The 12,513-nt window shown below is 36.2% G+C and overlaps 1 protein-coding gene and 1 non-coding gene across 2 annotated transcripts; one reads left to right on the top strand and one right to left on the bottom strand.

Moving 5' to 3' along the window:
• Positions 1-410: 410 nt before the first annotated feature.
• On the top strand, positions 411-11,792 carry LOC113852159. Its single transcript, XM_027482407.1, has 3 exons — positions 411-615; positions 5,142-5,397; positions 11,417-11,792. Exons 1-3 carry the CDS (start codon positions 411-413, stop codon positions 11,790-11,792), a joined length of 837 nt encoding a protein of 278 aa, XP_027338208.1.
• Positions 3,234-3,340, bottom strand: LOC113853560. The gene has a single exon (XR_003502644.1). It is a non-coding gene; the product is annotated as a small nucleolar RNA R71 (small nucleolar RNA).
• Positions 11,793-12,513: the final 721 nt, after the last annotated feature.

A 12,513-nucleotide genomic window follows, 5' to 3' on the forward strand; every position in this document is an offset into this window, starting at 1 on the left:
ATGTTTAAAAGTGACATGCAACATTTTATTAATTTTTTAAGAGTTTTCTACTATTTCTAGCATGTTTTCTTTATTAATTGCACTAAAAACTATTGTAAAATACTAGTAAAATATGGATTCATCACCTACCATTTGCCAAAGTGTGGAGTGCCTTCATCTTAAGTTCATTCATGCCAGTCAAGCACAACTCCACTTTAGCAGTAAAAAAGGCTGAACTTTTATTTGCTATAGTGAATGACATGTACATTAATGTATAGGAAGTTATTAGTGGATGTATCTTAGACATCCTGAAAAGAAAAAGAGACTCTTTAGCTTTTCCTTCATTAATAACTGCTCTGTGTGAGGATGTAGGGATTGAATTTGGTGATTACTAGGAAAGGGTTAGAGCTGCACCCCCAATTTCAGTAGCAATGGTGAAGGAAATCTATGCTTCTACATCATGTACATCAGTAACTCCTATACCCTCCCAGTTCAAGAGAGAAAACCCAACAACAATGAAAGAAAAGATAGCATTTCTTGCTGAAAGACAGAACTTATTGGCTGAGAGGCAAAATGAGTTGCACAGTAGTGTGAAATCTGGAATAATGTTGCTGGAGTGTGTCTTGATGAATATTGGTCAGAAGATGGGAATGACCAAAGATGAACTGTACCACATGATGAATCCATATTTTTACTAGTATTTTACTATAATTTTAGTCCATTTGATAAGGAAAATGTGTTGGAAAAAGCAGAAAAAAAAATCATAAAAATAGAATGATTGAAGAATTTCTTTAAATACATAGTTAGTTTAGCATTTATGAATTTTTTGTGTAGAAATTAATAATTGAAGTGTGTTTTGTAGAAAATTTTGACCAAAGACCATGAGGTTGGTAGATCAATAGAGAAATAGCATAAAAGTAGCAAGTCTGGACTCAAAGAACATGGCTCATGGAGTTTAAGCTGGGCGTGGTTACTCTTGCCAGGGAAAGTGAGTGATTCATAGCTTAAATGAGAAGTTGAGTGTGGGCGTGATCACTATTATCACTGAAAGTGAACATTCCAGAGAAGTTCAATCTTAGCAGAGCTGTGCGTTGTTACTCTCGCCAACAAAAGTGAACATTCCAAAGAAGAAAGAATTTTAGCGAGCTCTGCATGGTCACTCTTACTGGCGAAAGTGAGTGTTCCAGAGAAGGAAAATTTTTAGCAAGCTCTATGTTACCACTCTTGCCAGCGAAAGTGGATGTTCCAGAGAGGAGTGAAACAAGGCAAGCTGCGAGTGATCACTCTTGCTCTCGAAAGTGATCACTCGCACTCCTTGACCTCCTGCGTTGCTACTCTTATCAACGAAAGTGAATGTTCCAGTCTTCTAGAAATAGAATGAGCCTCTGTGTGGTCACTTTTATGAAACAAAGTGACAACGCACAAAATTGAGATTTCTATAAATACATGTCTTAAGCTCAGAACTCGATATCTTTTGTTTATTTTCTATTTTTTCTATTAGATTCTCGTTGGGAGAGACTGAGAGAGAGGAGCGGGGTCAAATTTTGAAGCTCCAAGAAGAGGCATTGGATTGGAGCTCGTGGAAATGGCTTCTCTGCAATTCTTCTCTTCTTCTCTTTCTTTCTCTTTCTTTGTTTTAATGTTTGCTTAATTCTTTGTAGTTAGGAGTTTATGGAAGTCGAATTGATGTATTGATTTGACTTTTGCTTCTAAATTTTGAGTTCTTGGATTAATTGAATTGTTAATTCTGCTGTTATTGCAATCTATGAATGGAAATTTGTATGGTTCATCAAAGAGGAACAATTACCAATGGAAGTTGGATTTGCTTCTTTGATTTGAGTTAGCAATCAGAATTGGGGATTTCTTAAGGATAAGGAGACCTAATTCTGCAATCCTAAGGTTCTAAGTCTTAATGCAACTTGAAATTGAACTTCATCTAAGGGATTAGGGTGGTTTAGTTGCTTGTTAGGGTCAATGAGTTAAGGGATTAACCTTTGGCTATTAATATGTGAAACTGATTGTCAATTAACCAAGTTCTTGAATGTTCAGAGGCATAATTGAATCAATATTGACATTCTTGTGAAGTAAATTCCTAACTATTCTTCATTCCTATCTCAATTCATCACAAATCTTATACTCTGTTTTTACTGCAAGTTTAATTCTTTGTATTGTTCTGGTTTATTGCTTTGATATGTTACATCCTTTCCAAATTCGTATGACTCAACTAGTTTTTGCTCTGCGAATTGGTAATTGAATTCCTAATTCCCTGTGGAGACGATACTTGGATCTTAAATTTACTCAATACTTGCTGTAATTCCTAGTGCACCTGCTAGTGTTTAAAATTATAAACAAGTTTATGGCGCCATTGCTAGGGAATTTTGTATTTCAATATCATTAGTAACAGAAAAATTACTAGATTGAGTTCTTGAATTCTGAATTTTTCTCTTAAATTTTGTATTACATGGAAATTACTTTGTTTTGCCTTTAATTAGATAAGTATAGAATAATAGTAGATAATTTCTGCATGAATCTACAATTCTGCATAATTCTGTAGCTGCTAGACTTGAGTTTTATATGCTTTTGCTGATATTTTTCTGCATAATTTCTATTGTGCATTTCTGAATACTGATTGTAGTCTAATTTTGTTTCATTTTGACTTGTATATTCGTGGTAAAAACAAGAATAAATCAATTCTGGTCTTTGATCCTGACATAGACATAACCTTAAGAAGATTGAGAAAAGAGTCTAAAGCAGAAAAATTCTTAGGAAGTGATAGTGATTTAGAAGTTGTCTATTCTCCAGAAATTCAGAACAATCCAAGAGTGAAAAGAACACCTACACCTTTGAGACAACCAAATCCAAAAATAGAGATGGCAGAGCAAAATAGAATTAGAACATTAGGGGACTATGCAATTCCTAACATGCAAGGTTTTAATTCTTCTATAATTAGGCCAACTATCCAAGCCAACCATTTTGAGATTAAACTTGCCTTATTACACTTAGTTCAACAGGATCAGTTTTTTGGTGGAAATTCTGATGATCCTAACCAACATATTTCAAATTTTCTGCAGCTATGTGACACCATAAGAATGAATGGGGTTAATGAAGAAGCCATCAGACTGAGATTATTTCCTTTTTCCTTGAGAGATAGAGCCAAATGCTAGTTGCAAGCTCAACCACAAGGAAGCATAACAACTTGGACAGAATTTGTGAATAAGTTTCTAACTATGTACTTCCCTCCATCCAAAGCTACTAAGCTGAGAGGAGAAATTACATCCTTTGTGCAGCAAGAAAGAGAATCCTTGTATGAAGCTTGGGAAAGATATAAAGAATTGCTGAGAAGGTGTCCACATCATTGTATTCCAGATTGGATGCGATTGGAAACTTTCTACAATGGAATGAACACATCAACAAGAACAATGGTTGATGCTGCTACTAGAGGTTCATTAAATACAAAGTCCTTGGAAGAAGCTCAGAGGATTATTGAGATGATGACATCTTCAATGGACCAAAATTCAAACTCAAGGAATCAAGGAAGAAACTCTGGTTATGAAGCAAAGGTTTTGGAAACCTTTCTTGAACAGAATCAGCTACAAAATTAGATGTTTTCAGAACAAATAGTTGCCCTAACTCAACAAATCAGCAACCTTCAAACAAGGAGTATGCCTACCAGTCAGCTAAGCTGTGATTTCTGTGGAGGAAACCATGTAAATGGTGCATGCGAGGCATCTACAAGTGAAAGACAAGAACAAGTAAATTATATGAACAATTTTCAGAGACAACAATCCTTCTATCTCCCTGGATTTCAATTTTTGAATAATAGAAGTCAGCAATATTTTAATTGGAATAATCAATATTCTGCTGCCAAGAATTCTAACTCCAATTTACCTTTTTCTAATACAGGTCCAACAACACAACAGTCTTATTTTCAGAGGAATCCATCCACTCAACCTCAAGGAACTCAGAAATTTTTCAAGCCTAAGAATGAAAGGTTGACTGAGATGGAAGAAACCATGTTGCAATTCATGAAGGTGACCCAAACAAGCTTCAAGAACCAAGAAGCTTCTACAAAGAAATTGGAAACACAAATTGGACAGCTAGCTGAACAACTGTCCAGCAGGGATGAAGGAAGATTTCCAAGCAACACAGTAATCAATCCTAAGGAGCAATGTCAAGCCATAATTACAAGGAGTGAAACTGTGGTTGCAAGTCCTAAACCTGCAGAAAAGAAAGTCAATGATGCAGCAGAAAGGAAAATTGAACAAGATTTGCAACAAGGAAATTTTAAGCTATTGAAGAAAGATCATTCAGAAGAAAAAGTAGAAGTTCCTATGAATTCTAAGAGGAAAACCAAGAAGCAACTCTTTGAAGATGCTTGCAAGCCAATAGATCCAAAAAAATACAAGAGGCTGCCTTATCCTTAAAGGGTCCAAAATCCTAACAGGAGGAACAATTTGAAAGGTTTATGAATGTCTTTAAGAAATTACAGATTAACATTCCTTTTGCAGAAGCCTTGGAGCAGATGCCTTCATATGCAAAATTTATGAAAGAACTACTTTCCAGAGAAAGGAAGCTAGAGCACGACAAAACAGTACCTTTAACAGAGGAGTGCAGTGCCATTCTCAAGAGAAAACTTCCTCAAAAACTGAAAGATCCTGGATCATTCAGCATTCCTTGTGAAATAGGAAATTGCACTGTGGGAAGAGCATTGTGTGACTTGGGAGCAAGCATAAACTTGATGCCATTGGCTGTTTTGCAGAAACTTGGCATAAAGGAAGTGAAGCCCACCAACATCACACTGCAGCTAGTTGATAGATCATACACTTATCCATATGGAGTTGTTGAAGATTTGTTAGTTAAAATTGACAAGTTCATTTTTCCTGCAGATTTTGTAATTCTGGATATGGAAGTGGATGCTAATATTCCATTGATATTAGGAAGACCATTCCTTGCAACAGGGAGAGCTTTAATAGATGTGCAGAAAGGTGAACTTATGCTTCGAGTTCAAGATAAGAAGGTAGTATTTGATGTGTTTAAAGCTTTAAAATATCTAGTTGAAGATAATACATGCATGAAGGTAGATATACTAGATGCTTTTATTACACAACACCATATAAATGAATTTGATGAAACTGTTGTGTTAGAAGAAATAATATCTGCAGGGAATGTCAAGTCTGAAATTCTGAATGAAGAATACATCATAGAAGTGCAACAGCAATTGGAAGCCCTGCCAATTCAAAAACCTGCAGAAAATTCAGTGAAGGAAGAACTGAAAAAGAATGTTAGAGAAGAGGAAAAGCAGAAGCTAGAGCTGAAACAGCTTCCCTCTCACCTGCAATATGCATTTGTGGATGAGAACCATGAGAATCTAGTCATCATCAACAATGAGCTCAAGAAAGAACAAGAGGAAAAGCTGCTGCAAATCCTAAGAGAACACAAATCTGCAATTGGCTCGAGTATTGCAGATCTGAAAGGTATAAATCCCTCATTTTGTAAGCACAAAATTTTATTTGAAAATAATTTTAAGCCTGTTGTGCAGCCACAAAGAAGGTTGAATCCAGCCATGAAAGAGGTAGTTAAGAAAGAGGTCATGAAGTTGCTAGATGCAGAAATAATCTACCCAATTTCTGACAACAATTGGGTGAGTCCAGTCCAAGTTGTTCCAAAGAAAGGAAGGATGACTGTTGTAGCCAATGAGAAGAATGAAGTTATACACACTAGGACTGTGACTGGATGGAGAATGTGCATAGACTATAGCAAGTTAAATGATGTAACCAGAAAAGACCATTTCCCACTACCATTTGCAGATCAAATGTTGGAAAGACTTGCTGGACATTTATTCTATTGTTTCCTTGATGGTTATTCAGGATACAACCAAATAGCAGTGGATCCTTTGGATCAAGAGAAGACTGCATTTACATGTCCATTTGGAATCTTTGCATATCGGAGAATGCCTTTTGGTTTATGTAATGCCCTTGCCACTTTCCAAAGATGCATGCTTTCTATTTTTTCTGACTTGGTAGAAAACATCATTGAAGTGTTCGTGGATGACTTCTCTGTTTTTTGTGATTCTTTTGATGATTGCTTGGCTAATCTATCTATTATTTTGCAGAGATGTCAAGATACCAATCTGGTCTTGAACTAGGAAAAGTGCCATTTCATGGTACAAGAAGGCATTGTTCTTGGTCATAAAATTTCAGAAAAAGGAATGGAGATGGACCATGCTAAGATAGAAGTCATTAGTAAACTGCCTCCACCTATCAATGTTAAGGGAGTTAGAAGTTTTTTAGGACATGCTGGCTTTTATAGGAGGTTCATAAAAGATTTTTCCAAAATTGTTAAACCTCTGAGTAATTTACTTATAAAGGATGCTGATTTCATATTTGATGATAATTGCTTGCATGCATTTTCTGTTTTAAAAGAAAAACTAATTTATACACCTATCCTTGCAAAACCAAATTGGAAATTACCTTTTGAACTCATGTGTGATGCAAGTGATAATGCAGTGGGTGCTGTTTTAGAACAGAGAAAAGATAAGAAATTGCATGTTATTTACTATTCAAGTAAAGTATTAAATCCTGCATAAGTGAATTACACAACAATAGAAAAAGAGCTTCTAGCTATTGTATATGCTTTTGATAAGTTCAGATCATATTTAATGGGTTCAAAAGTGATTGTATACACTGATCATGCTGCTCTTAAATACTTTTTGACAAAATAGGATGCAAAGCCCAGATTATTAAGATGGATTCTACTTCTCCAAGAATTCGAGCTACAAATCAAAGACAAGTAAGGGAAAGAAAATGGTGTTGCTGACCACCTATCCAGATTTCCATTGGAGAGTTTAACCACTGAATCATTGGAAATAAATGAAGAATTTCCAGATGAAAAGCTGTTTGTAGTGGAAAACATACCTTGGTTTGCTGACATTGCAAACTTTAAGGCAACTCAATTCATCCCAAAGAGGTTTACTTGGCAGCAAAAGAAGAAGTTCTTACATGACAGCAAATTCTATGTATGGGAAGACCCTTATTTGTTCAAAATTGGAGTGGAAGGGTTACTTTGAAGGTGCATTCCACAAAGTGAGTAAGCTGAGATACTATGGCATTGTCCCAATTCAGAATATAGAGGCCACCATGCAAGCTCAAGGACTGCTGCAAAAGTTTTGCAAGCAGGTTTCTTTTGGCCTACACTCTTCAAAGATGCCAAGAAGTATGTGGAAAATTGTGATAAATGTCAAAGAACTGGAAATATTTCAAGAAGACATGAGCTACCACTAACCAACATCCTAGAAGTGGAGCTATTTGGTGTATGGGGGATTGATTTCATAGGACCTTTTCCCCCATCATTTTTGCATGAATACATCTTAGTAGCAGTGGATTATGTTTCTAAATGGGTAGAAGCTATTCCTACTAGATCAAATGATGCAAAGGTAGTGATTTCTTTTATAAGAAAGAATATTTTCTTCAAGATTTAGTGTGCCTAGAGTGCTGATAAGTGATGGAGGTACCCATTTCTGCAACAAGTATCTTGAAGCTGTATTAATGAAATATGGTGTGAAGCACAAGGTTGCTACTCCATACCATCCACAAACAAGTGGACAAGTGGAGGTTTCAAATAGACAAATCAAGCAAATTCTAGAGAAAGTAGTGAATAGCTCAAGGAAAGATTGGTCAAAAAGGTTGGATGATTCATTGTGGGCATATAGGACTGCTTTTAAAACTCCAATTGGTATGTCTCCATACCAGTTAGTATTTAGAAAGGCCTGTCATCTACCCTTAGAGCTGGAACATAGAGCATATTGGACTACCAAGTGGCTTAACTTTGATTTGTCAAGTGCTGAAAAGAAGAGAGTTCTGCAGCTGCATGAGTTGGAGGAATTCAGACAGCAAGCCTATGAAAATGCAAAGTTATATAAAGAAAGAACAAAGAGAATCCATGACAAGTTCATGCTATAAAAAGATTTCAGACCTGGGCAGCAAGTGCTGTTATTCAATTCTAGATTAAAATTGTTTCCAGGGAAACTGAAATCCAGATGGTCTGGACCATTTTTGATTAAGGAGACTTCTCCCTTTGGAGCAATCCTTATAGAAGATCAGAAAACAAGGAAAGAATTCAAGGTCAATGGCCAAAGATTGAAGATCTATCATGGAGAGGAGTTTACAAGGAATATCTCATGCTTGAAATTGGTTCCTCTTGAGTGAGGAGCATTTAATGTCAAGCTAGTGACATTAAAGAAGTGCTTTGTGAGAGGCAACTCACATTTCTAACCCATTTTAAGTTTTCTATAGTGTTTTAGAATTTTGCATATTCTTGTTTTGTAATTTTCTGCTGTTCTGCAAATACTCTGCAAAAATACTGTTGAACCTATTTTCTGAGGTGCATCTGGATACTTAAATTTAGAATTAATGTGGTGAATGTGTATTCAAGGGTTTAAAAATTCTGCATAATCAGATTTTACAACTTTTTGAAAAGTCTGCATAATGTATGTGAATATTCTACTGCGTCTGAGTTTCTGAGGTACATTTGGGATACTTGAATTGAGATTCAATGTTTAGAGTGTGTATTTGATGGATTAGAGTGTGAAAAGTGAGTTAATTGAGAATTTAGAAGCAATTGGTTAATGAAAGGAGTCACTTTGTTGCAGAAAAGACTCTACGCAGAGAATGCATTTTGAAGATTTCTGCTGGAACAATCACTTTTAGTGATAAAAGTGATCACGCAGAGATAGATAGGAAAATGAGCTCTCTGGAACGCTTCATTTTTCTGTCAAAAGTGGTTACGCATAGGTGAGTAGACTTTCAATCTTTCTGCGTTATTCCTTTTATTGAAAAAAGTTGTCACTCTGCTGCGCGTTGTCACTATCACTTTGCCTAGCAATAGTGACAACGCGCTCCACACTCTGAAAAAAACAACTCTCTAGAACACTCACTTTGTTCAGAAATAGTGAGTACGCTGAGACTAATTAATTTTGCAACGTTCATTTTTGTTTTAAAAAGTTGTCACGTTCCTAGCGTAACCATATATATTCTCTAACCTGAGCATGCACACACACTCTTCACTCTTAAAACTTCATCTCTTTCTGAGCTTTCTCTGCAAATCTCATCCCCTGTGTGCGTCGACCTAGCATCATCAAGCATTTCTCATACATTTCTGCATCTTCCTACAAGGTACGGTTACTCTCATCCCTCTAAAACTGTAGTTAGGGTTTTTTGTGTTTGAAGTTTGGGAAAAATGTTGAATGGGGTAATGGGGCATTGTATGAACAATACACTGAATAAGTTTTCCCTGTCATTTAAATTTTTTTTAGGAGCATCTGAATCTGCATTGCACAATATTTGAATAAAAATTCTGCAGAAACTGGGATGACCTAAAAAGACGTCAGTGAAAATGTTTGAACTGAAATTGTTGCATGAGATTAATTGTAAACATATGCTACTTGTAATACAATCGAATGCTTGAAAAATACCAGGACAATCAACTCTGCATTACTTTGATAAAATAGCTTGTTGCTAAAAATGATTAGGTTGCAAAACTATGTTTGAAAATTGGTTGAAACCTGAAAATATTGCTCTGCGCTACCCTATTTCTTTATGAGAGTAAACGCAACCTGAACTTCCAAATTAGGAATATTAAAATTCCTCTAAATTTGATTGATTAATGTTGTGCATCTGTACTGTTACATCTATATATTACATATTCTGATAGCAGACTTGAATTCATGTTCTGAGGCTATTTGGTTCCATAATAGAATGGATAATACTCTAAATAGGTGTTCCATGTCATGTATGTTAATTTGATGGGATAATTGAAATCACATTGCACTATATGAACCAAATCTCTGTAGAATCTGAGTAGATAGCAACAGAATTTTCTGAAAAGGTGGGATTGGAAATTAGAATGCATGATTGTAATGAAATTGAGCTAGAAATTATGCTGGGAAGAATTGAAGTGCATACTTAGTTGAAAATTGGGTAAAACCTTGTAATCTTTTGCTGAAATTACCGAATTTTTTTGAAAATTGGTCAAGACCTGTAATAATTTTTCTGCGTTAACCTAATATTTTCTAAGAGTGTGTACTTTGAACTCCTACAGCAGGATTTTATATGCTTTCACTATGAATGCTTAAGTTTATGCAACTGAGTGTTGGTATTTGAATGTTGGATTTTATCTTAACAGCAACCTGCATGAGCATAGTGTGAAACAATGAATGTCTGTAAACTATTTGCTGGAATTTTCTACAAACATAGAAATATCATATGTGTTAAAATTTTACATTTTCTTTTGTAGAAACTGAAAAATGGTTAGAACTTCCTTCAATACACCTGTGGGCCCTTCTAAGAAGAAGCAAGCCGCATCTTCTACAACTTCTAAGAAGAAGCAAGCTGCATCTTCTACAACTCCTAGAAAAAGATCCAGTAGAAATCTTCAAGCTAGGAATAATCTAGCAGCAAAGAGGGCCAGAACTGATGGTGTCTCAAGCTCCTCAGCTCCTCACCCATTGAAATTTCTGACCCACCTCAGCCAAGATCCCCTGCAACTTCACCTTCTCCACCACTTCAGATAAGATCCCCTACACCTTCACCTTCCCCATCACCTCTGCCAAGAACAACTGCACCTTCAACCTCTTCCCCACCTACCACACATGACCCCAGATTCAGAAGTGTGGCTCATGAAAACTTTTTCAGAGCCAACATTCTGAGAAGAAAAATTGTTCCCGACAGAGCATTCCAAATAGCTGGGGACAATTACCTAGAATGTAAAGAAGAAATTCAAAAAAGAGGATGGGAATTTTTCTGTGCAGCAGCTGACCTGGGTTGGAGGGAAATAACTCAGGAATTCTATGCCAATGCCATGAGGTTTAAGGGAAATTGAATCCCTAAGTTCAGCTCCATGGTCAAAGGAATGAGGATTGATTTCTCGCCAGCAAACATCAACAGGGTGCTGGAAATTAACTCTGCACAACATTCTGCACAACTGGACTTCAAATCATTTAAGAAAGTCCAGACATTGACTTTGTGCGGATTCTGGAAAAGATTGGTAAACCAGGCACCACATGGGAGCTGAACCAATCTAACAAGCCAAAGCATATAATCACCAAGATTCTGCTACCCTTTTCCAAAGTGTGGAGCATGTTCATTTTGAACTCATTCATGCCTGTCAAACACAGCTCCACATTGGCTGTCAAGAGGGCTATTTTTGTTGTTTGCCATAGTCTCAGACATCTACATAGATGTGGGAGAAGTTATAAGTGAATGCATCTTGGGCATCCTAAAGACAAAAAGGGATTTCTTAGCTTTTCCCTCAATCATCATCTTGCTATGTGAGGATGCAGGAGTAGAAATTGGAGATTATCAAGAAAAGATCAGGGCTGCACCATTCATTACTACAACCATGATAAAAGAAATTTATGCTACTGTCTCCTGTACGTCTGCAGCTCCCATCCCTCCAAGTACAAGAAGAAGAAGCCTATGATGATGAAGGATACCCTAAAGCAACTAGCTAAAGGGAAAAATCAATTGGCTGAAAGGCAGAATGAGCTCCACAATAGCATAAAAGCTGGAGTCATGCTGATGGAGTGCATAATGCTCAACATTGGGCAGAAAATGGGGATGACAAAAGAGGAAATGTACCATACCCCTGATGTAGCAGAAAATGCCCAATGTCTCCACTCCTCTGTGTTCAAGAATATGCCCATCTACAGAACCTATTTTCCTCAGCCAACATTTGAAGAAGTAGTGGAAGAAGAAGAAGAAGAAGAGGAGGGTTCTGAAGAAGAAAGTTCAGGAGATGAAGATAGTGCAGAAGAATAGATTAGGAGTTTTATTTTTGTTGTTTTTCTTTTAAAAGTCTATAAATTCAGTAGTTATTCAGAATAATTTTTAATGTTTTTAGTTGTAATGACAATCACTTTCTGTTCAGTTTAATAATTTTGCAGTTTTAATCCCTTTCTATTACTGATCATTGATGGAATCCTGGTGTTTTGTGCAAAGAATGTCACACACAACACTCACACACATTGGATGTTGACACTTGCACAAGCTGCCATGAAAAAGGGTGTTTTTATTCCCTATTTCTTGATTCATGTGTTAGCTATACAATACACTGAAAATTTACTGTTAATAGTATAGAATATGAGCTGTTTTTCTGTACATTGACTGCAAGATGTTTGATAATTCTGTGGATTCTATTTGAATTTTTTTTAGTTGTTTTTCTCATTCTCAACATGAGATTACACTTGTATTTTCAAAAATGAGGCAGTCTTGCCACTAGGTGCATATAAATCTGAAAAGAGAAATGTGAGTTCATTGATTAACATGTCACTTACACAACCTGAGTGAGATTTGAGCTGCATGCTTCTTTTTCTTGCGTGATTAATCAGAATTTGCTGCATTCTCTAGAACTTGCCTTTGTTCTTAATTGAATATGCATGTTTATAGTTTTCACACACATGATGGAGGCCATGTTTTGATATACCTAGTCAGCCTAAATGCCTTCCCTTATGCTTGAATACCCTAGTTTACCCCTTTGAGC

This window comes from Abrus precatorius, unplaced genomic scaffold (assembly GCF_003935025.1).
Source record: "Abrus precatorius isolate BTA unplaced genomic scaffold, Abrus_2018 Scaffold0, whole genome shotgun sequence".
NCBI classification, from domain to species: Eukaryota; Viridiplantae; Streptophyta; class Magnoliopsida; order Fabales; family Fabaceae; genus Abrus; species Abrus precatorius.

What these genes read in the sequence shown, in the direction of transcription:
- LOC113852159 (XM_027482407.1), top strand. Translation starts at nt 411, where the DNA reads ATGGTGAAGGAAATCTATGCTTCTACATCATGTACATCAGTAACTCCT. An exon ending in GTGTGTCTTGATGAATATTG is followed by an intron (nt 616 to 5,141) that starts GTCAGAAGATGG and finishes TAATATCTGCAG; the next exon opens with GGAATGTCAAGTCTGAAATT. An exon ending in GAACAAGAGGAAAAGCTGCT is followed by an intron (nt 5,398 to 11,416) that starts GCAAATCCTAAG and finishes GTACGTCTGCAG; the next exon opens with CTCCCATCCCTCCAAGTACA.